Source organism: Erpetoichthys calabaricus, chromosome 4 (assembly GCF_900747795.2).
Source record: "Erpetoichthys calabaricus chromosome 4, fErpCal1.3, whole genome shotgun sequence".
Taxonomy (NCBI): Eukaryota; Metazoa; Chordata; class Cladistia; order Polypteriformes; family Polypteridae; genus Erpetoichthys; species Erpetoichthys calabaricus.
The window spans coordinates 182,831,681-182,847,993 of NC_041397.2; the positions used below are offsets into that span (position 1 = coordinate 182,831,681).

The 16,313-nt window shown below is 37.5% G+C and overlaps 1 protein-coding gene across 1 annotated transcript in view; it reads left to right on the forward strand.

Annotated features, from left to right (window-relative positions):
- The window catches only part of oca2 (oculocutaneous albinism II), a 353,721-nt gene that overhangs the window by 137,197 nt on the left and 200,211 nt on the right, over positions 1-16,313 (forward strand). The window contains exons 13-14 of the mRNA XM_028800033.2: positions 1,207-1,331; positions 8,115-8,253. Of these exons, the coding sequence (XP_028655866.1) occupies positions 1,207-1,331; positions 8,115-8,253 (264 nt within the window). The remainder of the gene's footprint in view (positions 1-1,206; positions 1,332-8,114; positions 8,254-16,313) is intronic.

A 16,313-nucleotide genomic window follows, 5' to 3' on the forward strand; every position in this document is an offset into this window, starting at 1 on the left:
AAGGTTTGATATAAGTACTCACTAACATTCTTAAGCCCACTAGCATAACAATTAGCTGGTTCTGCAAATTTGTTTACATTTTCTCTGTCTCCGTCTCTCTCATTATCTCTCTCTTTTAGTCATTGTAACAGGGTTATTGACTTAACACAAAAAATGTAAGAAATATGCAAATTTAGAGCATATCACTGTATGTTTCAGATAAGGTTGGATCGACTAGTACACTTTATCTACCACCTTGAACATTCTTTTCCTACTAAAATACTGAAAGAATCTATTTGGTTTATCTTTCCATTTACTGTAGTGTTTTTGCCTTTTAATATACCTAGCATCTTTTTCAGCTGTTGCACTCGTGCTCATAGGCCCTACGGTTAGCACTCTTAGCAAGTTGTTGGTCTTCTAGACGCAAACGTCTGACTTAAGTTTCACATTAGTGGAAATGAAATCTGCAACACCATGAAAGCATCTTCTAATTTCTACCCAATGTGGCCCAAAAGGTGATGCTCATACAAGAAGCAAATGATTATATAAAGTAAATAAAGCATAGGGTTACTTGTATGGGCCTGCTGAAGTATGACAGATATTTTAAACTTGATGATTTGTTCATGGTCATATCTTTGTCTTTCTCAGTGTAACTGTGGGTGGCAGAGCTTTCACTATGATAGCCCCTAAAATTTGGAGTGCTCTTCCTCTCAACCTTCGTGAGGAAAAATATATTATTTATTTCAAACTCCTGTTAAAAACACATCTCTTCAATGAATATTATTCATTTTGTTGTATGTCATTTCCGTTGTCTTGTTAATGAGTTTATTGAATTGTAAAGTGTTCTTGAGTGTATGAATGGTGCTACTTAAAACATTTTATTATTTTGTATTCTGGGTTTTGGAAATGTAGAAACAAAACACAAATTTCAAGTAAAACTCAACATTTCTGTCTTAAGGCTACACATTAACAATGGCTGACATGCTATTACTGAAAATATTTTTATATTGAGGAAATAAAATATGACATTCTGATCTAAAAAGGAATTTCTAAGGGAAATGTCTGATTGAAAGGCCATCAATAGTCATGATAAACATTAAAACATGAGCAAAATGTTTTAATACACTGTAATTAATCATTTGATTTATTTTGAAATGTTTCATAAATGGTTAGATTATTTAGAAAATTACGATTATTAGACAGTGATTTTTGCTATTCTTTTCATAGGCATATCGGCTCTCCAGAGGTCGTGTGTGGCCAATGATAATAATACTGTGCCTGATTGCTGCAATTTTATCAGCCTTTTTAGACAATGTGACTACAATACTCCTTTTCACACCTGTTACTATCAGGTAAGTATTTAACAATTTTTCACGCAATGCTTTGTTTTTCATTTTGAGAATTGTTGCTATCCTGTTTTTTTTGGGTAAGGAAACATACAATTTCTCTGTTATTTATGTGCACTAACTTCATACAACTGACAAAAACATCAGTGTAACCAATGTGATGAAACCGGAGCAAGCCCCAAACATGATCACATCAAAATTCCTGGGTTCAAATAATGGATGTTTTTATTTTTATTACAAATACCTCCAAAAATAACAAATAGCATAAGCATAATATCCCCTCTTCTTCCAATATCTGTCATCAACGCATTGTTCTCCTCCAGTTGAGCGTTGCTCCACGTCCTCCCAGCTCCAACTCACCTGGACAAGAGATAGCAGTCCCTTTTATTAAGGACCTGGAAGTACTTCTGGTGCCAGGGTGACTGCCTGATGGAAGTTCTTCCGGGTCATATGGAGCTCCCATTTATTAAGGAGCTCATCCATGGTCCCCAGCAGGGCTGTGTTGCCAGACTACATCTCCCTGCATTCCCTGCTGGTTCCCAAATGGGCACAGATACGGAGGGCTGCTGCCATCTAGTGTTCTGGGGGAATAACACATCCCCCTGCAGCATCTTTCACAACTGATGGACTGTCTGTCCATTCCTTTTCGCCATCTCTCCTGGGTCTGGTTCCTTCCTCTCCCCGGGCCGGGATGCACATCCAACCCATGATGGCACGGACGCTAACTTTTTATACTTTTTTGTTTTTTTTTGTTTTTTGTTTTAATATAGGTTTATATGAATATATTTTTTTTTTTTTTTTTTTTATAAATTGTCAGGTTTTAGAGTCTCATGGTACTATGAAAGTTAACAGTTGTGAAAGGCACATGTGACATTTTGAAGGCAGAATACCTAATCTGATGATTTTAATGTAAGAAGTCAAAACTCTAACTTCATACACAATCCTAAACAAGTTTTCACTTTTTAAAATGCTGGTATTCAGTTAAAATTCAAAGTGAAAGTTTAGTCTCTTGGTAAAGCTGTGGGTTTTTTAGTTTGTAAGATAATACTAAGTAAACATGATGATCAATTGGAGGACACACAAAAGCTTACAAAATAAACACAACAAAAGCCTACATATGTTTAGATCCCCAACTTTCAGATATGGTGGCTTTTTCACTTGCTCACTATCTATAAACAGTGAGTCACCCAACCATTCATCTCTCAAGCCCCCATTCATCTCTCCAATACCCTCTATTCTGGTCCTTTAGCCTTTGCCAAAATCCTCTGCCATTGCCTAGCATAATGGGCCATTGGCAGGGAGCAAACATTGAATAACCCAGTTCCTGCCCAGACCCACAAATTTGCTTTGGTGGTGATCTCTGAAATAACTCTAAAATGTAACACGGTTTCACCTGTTCAACAGTTTTCAGCTACCATCTAATGGTTTAGAGAACTCTCCCCGACATCTTGCCCAACCTCTTTAACCTCTCTTTTACTTCAGGGCTCACGCTGATTTTGATTTACCCACACTGGCACACTCTAGTACATTAGAACAGTCTGGACGAGAACAGGCCATTCCGCCCAACAAAGCTTGCCAGTCCTATCCACTTAATTCTGCCAAAATAACATCAAGTTTAGCTTTGAAGGTCCCTAAAGTCCTAATGTCTACCACACTACTTGGTAACTTATTATGTGTGGTTTATGGGTTTCTGTGCAAAGAAAAACTTTAGTGTTTGTGTGAAATTTACTCTTCTCTTTTAAACTATATCCCCATGTTCTTGCTAAACTCCTTTTAAAGTAACTGTCTTGATCCACTGTACTAATTCCCTTCATAATTTTGAACAATTCAATCATGTCCCATGTTATCCTTTGGCTTAAACTGAACAGGCGTCTCTGCTTTAATCTTTCTTCATAGATCATCCCCCGCAGCCCTGGAATCACCCTAGTCCCTCTTCTCTGGGCTTTCCCTAAAGCTTCTATGTCTTTTGTAGCCTGCAGACCAAAACTGTACACAGTACTCCAGATGAGGCCTCACCAGTTCGTTATAAGACTTGAGCATAACCTCCTTGGACTTCTACTCTACATATTGTGCTATAAGGCCTAACATTGTTAGCTGCTTTAATGGCTTTTGAAAACTGTCTGAAAGTTAATAGTGACAAGTCCACTATGACTCCTAAATCCTTCTCATAAGGTGTACTTTTCAATTTTCAGAACTCCCATTGTGCATTCAAAATTAACATTTTTATTTCCTACATGTAATATATATTTACTTGCATTAAATTCCATCTGCCAATTACCAATTTTGGACCATCTTTTAAAATTCCAGGTTCTGTTGTGCCTATCCTATTGTGGCAGGACAGAGACAAAAAATATTAAACACTATATGGTCCTCTAAGACCCAAAATGGGGACATAGTAATGGGTAATTTCTTATATATTTCAAGGATATTTGCTTATGTTTTGTACTGTCTTTTTAAAAATCAATATTAAAAATAAATAACTGGAATAACGTATTGACATATTGAGTATTCCAACCACTAACTCCCTTTAATAATTTAGGCACTTTATGCAGCCATTACGGCCTGGAGTCGTCTTAAGTATAACACGACAAGCATCACACAACTGGATTTGGGAATTTTCTGCCATTCTTCTCTGTAGATTCTCTCAAGCTCCGATGTATAGCTACTGTATTTTCAGGTCTTCCCAGAGATGTTAAAGTCTGGGTGGGCTCTGGCTGGGCAACTCAAGAACATTCCCAGGGTAGTCCCTAAGATGGTCCTGTGTTATCTTTGCTTCGTGCTTATGGTCATTGTCCATTTGGAAGATGAACCTGAGACTGGGCCACAGGTCCAGAGTGCTCTGGAGCAAATATTCATTAAGGATACCTCTGTATTTTGCCCTGTTCAGCTTTCCCTTAACCCTGACTAATCTCCTAGTCCCTGCAACTGAAAAACAACACCACAGCAAGATGCTGCCCACCACCATGCTTCACAGTAATCTTGGTATCATCAGAACAGAGAATCTTGTTTCTCATAGTGTTAATTGACCAGAGGTATATGCCAAACAAGGTGTTGATCAATAGAATGGGATGTACCTAAGCCAAATTTCAAGCATAATAGCAAAGGGTCTGAATACATGCAGTATGTCAAAGTAATATTTCAGTTTTTTATTTTTAATTCCAAGAAATTGTAAAATCCTGTTTTTTCTTTATCATTCTGGGTTATTGAGTGTTGCTTGATGTGGGGTGAGGGGATGATATAAATGATTTGATCATAAGATTGCAACATAACTGTGAAAAAAGTGAAGGAGTCTGAAGACTTTCTGCATCCACTGTAAGTGGTTCATGGAAATGGGTGTCTGCTTGTTTTTGTTCTCACTAATGTTTTCTTCTCTGCACCAAATTAAATGATAAAAATCCAATTACTTTGACCCTGTTTGTAATTATAGGAATGCTGAATGGAATGGGTTGTACTTCTCTGTAAACTTTTAAGTTTTTAATATACAATGAGTCTGTCTCATGTTTTGCCACATTTTGGTTTATGTGCTTGTGAAGACTGAGCACTTACTTCTTCCTTGAAGTATTTACTAATCAACAGTTACAAGGTAGACGCAATGGGCCTCCGAAATCAATATTTTCATCTGTGTTTATTCATGATCAATACCTGCCTCAATTTACGGAAAGAAAGAAAGAGGAAACATTTTTTAAAGACTAAAGGATATTAATTCAAATACTTTTGCACAGCATATACCAGAATTGAAATGCACACTAGCCCAAATTTCTGACAAAGTGTCTAATTGAATGCCACATTTTATGAACAGGAAAGGTGGTGGTTATTGTAGTATAGTTGTGAAATACAAACAAAGTTAGAGATTCTGATTCTGCTTTTCTGTGTTCAGAATATAAGGATGTGATCAGAGTCCATGTGAATCACTTTTTTAAGATGATGCAGCAACATGACAAATATATAACTCAGCAGTTGTTTTTGGATAAATTGTTTTAAAGGATGGCATAGGCTGTTAAAGTGTGGTAGTGTTTAATTTCCCATTTTCAGTACTTTTTAAAATTTCTTTTATTATAGTGTAGTATTGAACCCTTCATCCAAGATGGCTTATGAGATCACAGTGGGAGCACAGAAGGTTAAGTTTGTTGGATAAAGGTTAGGGACTGTGGCTGAAACTCCAATGCTGTTAACCATTATACCACATTGTTGCATAAAATGCACACAATGTTGTTTCTACCCCGTTTCAAATAAATTCAAATCACTCCTATTATTATGAAAATGTATTAAATGTATGTAAAAAGGCAGATTTACTATTGAAATAAGTGGAAAGTTTTTTCCTAGTGTACTTATTCAGTTGCCCTCTTTTTTTTTTTTTTGTATTATGTCATCACTTTGTGATACTGAAGATAAATATCTGCTGCCTAATTCAAGAAAACTGCAGCAGTAACAAAGTTGTTGCAGGTGAAATCTCTTAACAGATCAGCATATTCACTTGTGAGAATATTTTATAGTTCTGCCTTTTTGGGATCTCAACTCCTAGAAGCACACATGTGCAGTTTTCTTTTTTTTTTATTGATTTGTACTGTATAGATTTATATTATTTTACTGAAATAGTAATGTGACTTTTTGGGTTATGTAATATTCTCATGGATGTTGTGAATGGTTTCTATTATTTAAACTAAATGCAATTAGAGTCTAGTTTCAAATCAAGAATGAATTGACGTAGATATAATTGAACAGGAATATGCAGCCTGGCCTAGTGGCTATTGCATTAGACTCTGTCACAAAGGTACTGAATCAATCCCCAGCACTGACTTGCTGTGTATGTCTGAGGAAGTCACTTAACATGCTTACTAAATAATGTGAAACTGTTTTACTATACAATAGTGATCTGCAAGTGGCTTTGTGTAAAAGTGTTGGCTAAGAAAATAAGTGTAGATATACAGTATTAAACACCAGAGAGCAAAGTAATTCAGTAGACAATTGAAAAATATTGGATGTTTGTACTATAGTAAAGACCAAAAGCTGAGTGTGATTTTTATTACATCTGGGTGGGATTTGACATGGAGGTAATAAACAGACTCCTGTGGATAGAATAACAGTATGTTGAATAAGTGTTCACCCCAAGTTGTACTTCAAACCAAAGAGTAACCAGAAGGTCACACTCAAATGCCCTATGTTGAGCAATCATTAATGAACAAATACTCTAGAGTGTTTAATTTTAGAAGGTCTTCAAAGGCCAACTGATAGGCTAAGTGATCATGGTATTTGTTACTACATGGGACAGAACTTGGTCAGCAGATATTTGTAACAATTGTAACCTGAATTCTTTCTCCATGGCCATTAAGAAAGCAGATTTATCAAGATTATAAAGATAAAATGAAATTATAACTAGTTACTTCTGACAGAGAGAAATAAGCACCCCAGAGTGTCCTATCACCAATGCAATATTTTCAAGCCATCTTTGCAGTTAAAGTTATAGAATTTGTCAGGTTGCTGTTGATAACATGTTTAGTTTAAAGGTAATTATTCATTTGTATAAGTTAATCTTTGCCAGTGGTTGCTTAATTGATGACATTAAATTAAGGAGTAAGCTTACTGATTGCTGTCCTACTTTTGGGAGAGGTCTTCCTTCTGGGCATGGGTATTGTTGGCATGTACTTTGAAAATGAAATCATGCTGGGTGACCGTTATGTCCCAGTGAAAATCTAATTTAATGGGACAAGCATGGACCCTACAGACTTGTATCTCAATTGAAGCAGCACATCTGGAAAAAGCATGTTTAAATTATTTGTGCATTTTTCAGATTATTATTTAAATTATCGAAAGCACTTGTTAGCTGTAAGTACACCGACACAGAGAGCCATGTAGAATTAATATTCATAACAAGGTTTCTTTAAATTCAGAGAAGTGTTTTATTATTTCTTATCATTAATTTTTGACAGTGTCTTACCAGGGAGGAAATAGTTTGCTCAAGTGTGTTATAAACAAAAGGTACTGAACATTTGAAATGACAGAAGCGTTAGATGAGACACAGGTTTAGGCTCACCGTTTTAGTACAGTGTTAACCTTTGTATAATGAAATTGTAACAGATCGGGACCGGCGCTATCAAATGCAAGAAGTCCACATAGGACATCTAGAAAAAAGGATAAAGTTGATCATATAAAAGATCACAATTGGAAATATGTAGGGTAAGAATGAACATCTAGTAGGATGAACCTAATTGAGTTAAAACTATAATGAAAGGAACATGATGCACTGATTAATCACATGTTGTGTAAATTCAGTGAAATTGTAATTGCTGTAGTATTTGTAGAGAAAAGCCAAGCAAAATGACACCTTTTACTGGCTAACTAAAAAGATTACAATATGCAAGTTTTCGAGGCAACTCAGGCCCCTTCAGGCCCCTTCTTCAGGCAAGTACATAAATGTACATCTTGCCTGAAGAAGGGGCCTGAGTTGCCTTGAAAGCTTGCATATTGTAATCTTTTTAGTTAGCTATTATGAATGTAGAGAAAAGCCAAGCAAAATGACACCTTTTATTGGCTAACACAGTACAACACCCTAGTACTGTAGTATTTGGAAAGTGTGCCATCATCTACTGTCACCTTTTTATTTATTCTTTTCAGTCCACAGTAATTGGTGTTAAAATGGGAAGTCACTTTTTCCAAGTGCTGTGTTAATACTGTAGGTTTATACTCCTAACTACTTTTAAAACTGTAGATTAAAATTGTTAGTATTATTCTTGTGCTAGTTACGGTCTGACTCAAAATATATATGTGTGCTTTTTTTTTCTTATTCCTTAGGTTATGTGAAGTATTAAATCTAGATCCTCGCCACGTCCTGATTGCAGAAGTAATTTTTACAAACATTGGAGGAGCTTCCACAGCTGTAGGGGATCCACCAAATGTGATTATAGTTTCAAATCAGCATCTGAGGAAGCAAGTAAGCAAATTTTGTTACTTAGGAAATTTATGTGCTAAAATGTTTACTTTGCACAGCAAATCATTTTCTCCAGGATAAAATGGATCATGCTGCTCTAGCGGTGTTTAAAAAGTATAAAACATGATTACAGCTAATCCTACTGTTTGTTGCAGAAATTCTTTTTGTATCATAACTGTTGCATCTACTCAAACACACACACAATAATTATTAGTAGTGAAAGAACTCTGAGTAACATATCTAGGATATTTAAATTAAGAAGTCAGGCATAGCGGTTAAGTAAAATAAATCTGAACTACAAACAAAGTTAGAGATTCCAATTCTACTTTTCTGTGTTCAGAATATATGGATATGATCAGAGTCCATGTGAAGCACTTTTTTAAGATGATGCAGCAACATGACAAATGTATAGCTCAGCAGTTGTTTTTGGATAAATTGTTTTAAAGGATGGCATAGGCTGTTAAAGTGTAGTAGTGTTTAATTTCCATTTTCAGTACTTTTTTTTTATCCAAGATGAATTAATGATGTTTTTAACTAAACTCTGTATTTTAACTGTAATAGCAAGTCATTTAATAAAGAACCATGCACAATACAGTCCCCTGGGGTTTATTTGATTAAAGCTCCTACTCTTTTGTTAAAGTCAAGAGTATAATCTCTTTAGAATACAAGCCTAAACCATATGAAAGCAGTACATAAATTTATTTACTTTGGTCCTGGAAAGGTAACAAAGTACATGAGGTCAAATTTTCTTGTACACTTACCAGTGTTCCAGAAGTCTAAGGGGCAGGCAGCTGAGTGTATGGCCAAAAAAGAGCTAGTCCTGACTCTAGGAGCACATTTAAGATACTAAATAACCTCCATTCCAGCAGTTGCTAGTATAGGGCTACAAGTGTGAAAACCTGGGCGTAGGTTGCCTTTTCTAGAGTGAGTCAAGGAAAGAGTTACATGAGGTCAGTAATCTCCCTGCCAATTCTCAGGTTTACATTTTGTCCCAAGTGGAAACACATGAGGCAGGGGTTTTAGTTCTGTCCTACTCACCCAGGGCTGCAGGTTTTCATCACAATTAATTTCTTTCTCTTCTTACACTTCCTTCCTTAATTATTTAAGCAGTCATTTCACTTTTTTTTTTTTTTTGTGTGCAGTCCAGAAATTACTAACTGGTTACACTAAATTATTGCGGGATGAAGCAAGCATTTATGTATGTTTAGGCTGGGATGAATTCATTTACTGTTTTCATATTGTTCCTTTTTAATGCTCATGTTATGTCATTTATTAATAAGTACACAAGTGGGTAACTAAAGTAGCTGCAGCATTTTATCATTCAAAGTTCTTCATACCTGTTTCTGCTCCACTCATCTTGAATTGTTAGTATTCAGATAAAATTAACCAAGCAAAATAAACATAATGTGAATTAAAAATAACAAAACATACTTATTTAACCCTCACACTGCGTCATTTTTCAGAATGCAGAATGAGAAAAGAAAAAAAGGTAAAAATGACTCCCTGTTAGGGGAATTGGCTGGGATGAAAACCAGCAGCCACTGGGAAGTTTGGAAGTTTTGGGTGCAATTTTACTTTTCCTGCCTTTCTCTGGACTGTGGTCCAGGATGACATGGCTTCTCCTTCAGTGTTTCAGGCTGTGCGAAGCTCCAGGACCAGAGTGTCATGCTCTGTGGTAAAACCCCGTTCTTATTACCCTTGTCCTAGTTTACAGCAGGGAGTGACACACAAGGCTTGAATTCTCCAAACATTTGCCTTTATTATCAATTTATGGTGCTTCTTTTAGCCCAACTAAGAACATAACGTGAGAAAGAATCAGCCAACCACTGACAAATATAACTGGGCTCTTGACCCCTCAAATTACTTAAACTTCACCCATATCCCACCTTCAGAATGATCTGGATGTTGGAATGGGTAAAACAGCAAGCCTAACGCTAACCCCACTCTGAATGGTGATTAAACAGCACCATTCCAGCACTAAGAAAACATGAACCTACGTAACCTATATAAATTTCTATATTGCATAACACTTCCAGTTAATCCATCCATCCATTATCCAACAGGGTCATGGGGGTCTGCTGGAGCCAATCCCAGCCAACACAGGACGCAAGGCAGGAAACAAACCCTGGACACACACACACACACCAAGCACACACTAGGGACAATTTTGGATCGCCAATGCACCTAACCTGCATGTCTTTGGACTGTGGGAGGAAACCAGAGCACCTGGAGGAAACCCACAGAGACACGGGGAGAATATGCAAACTCCACGCATGGAGGACCCGGGAAGTGAACCCGGGCCTCCTAACTGCAAGGCAGCAGCGCTGCCACTGCGCCACCAGTTAATCCAAAAATTTAATTTCTCTCTCTGTATTAGAGTACATTTTACAATATGAACATAAGAAGAAGAAGAAAAAAAAAAACTTTCGGAGAACTGTTCTCAATTTAGTTCAATGGGCCATCCATTCACCAAATTTGTTTGGAGGGCTGGTACTTCATTTTCAGTGGGTTCTTTAACTACTTTTAAGGAGAGTTAAAGAAACTCTCTTCCATGCTTTGCTGTCCAGCTTTGCCCCTACTATTGGAGTGCCTACCTTCACTGATGGAACCAGAAGTGGCTTCCAGGGGAGAATGATTTGGGGTTAATGGTCTCAGTCTTATTATCATAGTCCATATCTCTTTCATTCACTCCTCATGGATAAGATTCTTCAACAGTACTGATAAACTAAAATCTTGTTCCACAATGTCGATCAGTTTTAGGTAGTGGTGTTTCCATGTTTCTGCACTTTGAAAGACCCAGCCATTGTCTAGTGGGGTGTGTGAGTGGTTAAGGTTTCAATTTGTCATGATGCACTATCTTCCACTTTGTTTTTGGGCCTTTCTGATACATCGGATCATTGAAATGACCAAGAACCAAATATTCCATTTTCATTATTCATAAGATGGAAAGAACTTCCTCACTTTTCAGATTCCTTTCACCAAATGCAAGATGGTGCCCCAAATCGTGTACTGAACTTTATATACATTCTTGTCCTATTGTTTCTTAGCACGCACTACAGACTGCCTGAGGGCATCTCTTACAATTTAATGTGCAAGCTCTAGTGTTTCTTTGAGCTGAATCACATATTTTGAAAAGGTTTGGTTATGATCATGGTCTATAGTTAAGCCAGGAACAAAGTCAATAGGTTCCGTTACTTCTCATCCAAGTAGCATCATATTGGGTGTAAAACTAGTCGAACTGTGCTTTGTGGCATGGTAAGCCATTACTGCATACAGGGTCATGAGGTCCCAGTCCCAGTGGCAACACTCAGCTGTGGTAGCCAGGATTTTCTGTAAAGTGGCATTAAATTGTTCTACTTGTTCATATGATTTAGGTCAGAAAGGTGTGTGGTATATCTTAATTCCTAACAACTCGCACATTTGTTGCAATACCTCGGATTCAGAATTGGAACCCTTGTCACTGTGTAGACTGTATGGCACTCCATAACAGCACACCTACTCTGCAGTAAATACTTCAACTGTAGCAGTTTGACCATTTGGTAGGGAGTAAGCTTCAACCTTAGTAAAATAATCTTGTACCACCGGAATATAACAGTAATGTATTGCAGTTTCATTCATGGGGCCCATCAAATCAATGGCCACTCTTCCATGGGTGCTCCAACTTGAACAGTTCCCATAGGTGCTTGAGACCTCTTAATATGGTCGTGCCTTAGCTGGATTTAGTACAGTTGTTGCCAAAAGTTTTGAGAATGACACAACTATTGATTTTCACAAAGTTTGCTGCTTCAGTGGCCAAGACTATACATGTGCGACAGCAGAGTGCAACGTCTTCCCTCATCTGCTACCAATAATATGAGCATTCTAGAGTTCTTTCCACTCCAAAGTGACCCCACCTGGACCATGAGCATTTGCTTAAGTACATTTGTATGAAGCTCATGGGGCAAAATAATCGGAAGATAGAACATAGTGCCTTCAGTGCAGTAATAATGCCTAAGAACGATGACTTCCCCGATATACAACTTTTTCCACTGACTCTAGTATGTTTTGGTGTTGGGGCTGTGCTGTGAAACTTCCATCCATGCATGGGACCCTTTTTCTTCGTCTATCCACATCCACACCAGGGCAATGTCAGGGTCTGCCACCTGGGCAGCATGTAGTTGTTCAGTTGTCCAACCATGAAACAAAACTGGGTTGTTAGCTCCCATTAGGTGAATCTTTATACCCTTTCCAGATAATTTCATATCATTGTTTTCTGAAGTGATAGAATGTTGTACCTACCCAAGCCCCCAAAACCAGAAATCTCTGGGCCTATAGTCATGGAGTCATTTTTTCCCTGGCTATCATTCAGATAGCGCTGCACAGCTTGGTGCAGGCAATTTTTAACCAATTAAGATTCTAGTATCTTATAGGTACAGGTATTACAACAGGGTCTCCTGGATAAGACATCAGCATTTAAGTGTTGGTATTCAGGCCAAAGGATTGCACAAAAATCCTATTCAGCATGTTTCTCTAGTCATCTTGCCAGCTGGCCCTCAGGATCCTTCAACTGCATGATTCAGTGCAGGCTACTATGATCGGAAGGCACTATGACAGATCTTCCTAGCAGGTACTGGCAGAAATAAGAAATGAACTCCATAACAGCCAACAGTTCACTTGTTATGCTGCAATAGTTTTCCTCTGTTGAAGACCGTCTTCTGCTCCCATAGACTAACACCCTTTCTTCTCCATTCTGCATGTGGGAAAGGACGGTCCCAATTTCACAGGCACTAGCCTCAGTGTCAAGAATAAGATCGATATGATCAAGGGAATATCCTAGAAATGGAATGTTAGCAATCTCTTTAGATTCACAAATGCCTCTTGACATTTTTCATTCCAGTGAAAACAGGCATACATTTTAGTGAGTGCATGTAGTTAAGCCACCTGTCCGCGAAACAAGCACTACTTAGCTGGTTTCAGAGTTAAATTGGCCTGCAGCAGTCTATCGTCCAGATACACTAGATGGGTCTTCTACTGCATGCCAGCCAGAACATGGTCTATTAGTCTCTGCAATGTTGCAGGGGCATTGCACAAACCAAATAGCATGACATTCCATTGAAAGAGCCCTTTCTGCTGCAGAAAGCTGCTACCTTGCATTCTCCAGGTGTCAACTCTACCTACCAATATTCTGTGGCCAAATCTATGGTGCTAAACCCTTAGGCTGTTGACAATGTATCTAGGTTGTCTTGGATGCAAGGCAATGCATATGTATCTTTGATAATACGCTCATTCAGAGCTCTATAATCAACACAGAGGCGGTTTGTCTGATCCTTTTTATGGACCATGACAATTGGCGTGGCCCAACTACTATTGCTATGTTGGGAGAGTCTAGCTTACAGGCTTTGTTGTTTCTGTTGGTCAGCATTGATTTGCTTATCCTGTGCCATATGGCATGGTGGTTGCTTCACAGGACTAAAAGGCAGTGTCTGAATGTCATGTTGCACAAGGCTGGTTTGTCCGAAGTCATTAGGTCCTGTTGAAAAGAAGTCTCAATACTGTTGCAGAAGCCGAGCTAGGCAATTACTTTTCTCTGCATTTAGCTCAGTGGAACAGTGTCCAATTGCTTAGGAATGGTGGAGATGACAGAACAGTTCAAGTGTGGTTTAACTGAAGAGGGAATGGGCTGTGTAACATCAGCCTCCAGAAGAAACCCCGCAATGCCTCCCTTCATTACTGTAACAACTACTATTCCAGGATTATATATCCTAATAGGAATGTGGGTTGACTGGTGAGTCTCAACTACAACTCACAGCCACCAGAACTTTTTTTCTACAAATCCTTTAGTGTGGGGCTTAACACTATGTTGCATATAATAGATTTATGGAAATGGGCATTTCCTGGCACAATATATTCTCATCCAGCCTCTAGTACAGCAGTGTGCATGAAGCTTAGGTCGGTGTTGGGAGTTAAAATAAGGCACCTGCTCACCAAACAAGACAATTGTTTAGCTACCAAAATCCAGGTGTGCCTTTGACAGTTCTAGAGAGAGCCCAGGATGTCTTCAGTGTCTATGGCCACACTTGCAGTCTGGGGGCCACTTTGAACAGACAAATTGACCTTGCAGAGTACAAGTAACATTTCTATTGCTGATGCGCTGCAGTGATTGCACAACTGAATCTCCAAGTACGAGTTTAACATCAGCATTGATAGCTTCAGAATACAAGGGCTGTTCATTCTTCTGAGCCACATTGTCTAAAAGTGCATGAACTTCCTTCTTGTAGATTAGTAAATGAATGCACATTTTGACCCTTGTCCCTTTGGACTGCAAACATTTGGAGTCCTTGTCTCTTCATTAGAATTGGATGTCTCCAACATTGCCTGTGGCTCTAGTACTGACCTAGGACATGAACAGTTTCATATGTCCAATGCCTGAACAATTAAAGACATCTAATTTTGTGGCAATTAATGTTTTGCTACCTTTGATTGCTTGGTTTGGGCGGAATGTGTATACTTCCCCCTTGTTCTCCTTGTGAGAAAATACATTTGATGAAGTGGAAAAAGAATTTAACATTTTTTTATTTGGTGGTGATTTTGATAGGCTACCAATGTCTTAAACAGGCTTGCTTGCAAAAAAGAACTTCACACTCCTTAATGGAGTTTAAGGAAATTTGAAAGTAAAGATGTTGAATTAAAAAAAAAAAAAAAAAAAAAAAAAAACCAGATTGCATTCTGAACATTGTGCACAATCACTAAGGTGATGTAGGAAATATAACTAAAAAATATATATATTGGATTTCCTGAAAGGTTTTAACAGGTTATTCACTTGTATTATCGCTTTTGATATTTGACTTCTCTATTTTACATTTTTCAAATACAAAACATTTTCATTGTTTGTTTTTTCAGACGTTTTTATAAATTATGGAAATCTGTATTGTTGTCTGCATATTGATCTGGCAAAATTTTACACTAGATGCCCTTCCTGATGTAACCCTCCCCCTTTATCTGGGCTTGGGACCGGCACAAAGAAACACACTGGTTTGTGCATCCCCTGTGGCTGGGTTTGTACATTTTTATAAATTATTATCCTGTTAATTCAGACCATAAAGCCAATATCGGGAAAGATTGATTCTGAATGAAACTTATGAATGTTCACTCTAGTTTTGTCATATAATTGATGACTCAGAATAGTTATATGGTGGTGTACATCCAGATGACTAAAAAATGAGTAGCAACAATAAAATTAACTTCTTTTCCCCACAATGAGATATTGATACACAAATTCTTGTCATAGAAAGGAAAATTAGTTTTGATTGACATTTTAACTGTAAACACAGCATTTTGGTAGTGCAGTTTAACACGGATGCTTGATACCCTTGTGATTATATTTATGTCAGGTTTTATTTATTTACTAGTTACTTTTGCTTGCAATTTTAAATATTTTATTCAGTTTCATTACCCGTGTCTCTTCCAGGTAAATCTGAAGGATAACTTCAAATCTTGTTTTCCAAGTGAACAGCTAAGGTCCTTTTACCAAATGCACATGTATTTTGAGTAGTATTTGTATGTGCACACTGTATGTATATCTTTACTATTAGATTGTTTTTAGTCATGTTCTATAATCAGAATACCCATTCCTAATTCATTTGGTAACTTGTAATCATCCTTAGGATTCTTGTTGTAAATGGGATTTTGGTGAAAATACCTCTTACATAGTAATGAATGGATAACTCCAGAAACCTAATGAAAATAACTACAGGCATGGGTGTTGCATAAGTAAAGCATGACATTCGAAATTCAAAGTCCAGGAAAAAAAAAGTGAGCACTGACATATTCCTGTGGCTATAATGGGGAATTTGATTGCAGGGTATTTTAATCATAACTAACTGTAATGCTTATTTCTTCCATTCATTATTTATAATGCTCCATTTGCTATGGCGTGCGTGGGTTGCTTCATAATAATCGGCATCAGAAATGCACTTTTGAAAAGCAGTACAAGTGAACAATTGCTTAAATGCTTCTGTAGATGCATTTTCATTTGACCAAAAATGTCCGTTAATATAATGTACTCTAATAAAAAGGAAAATGTA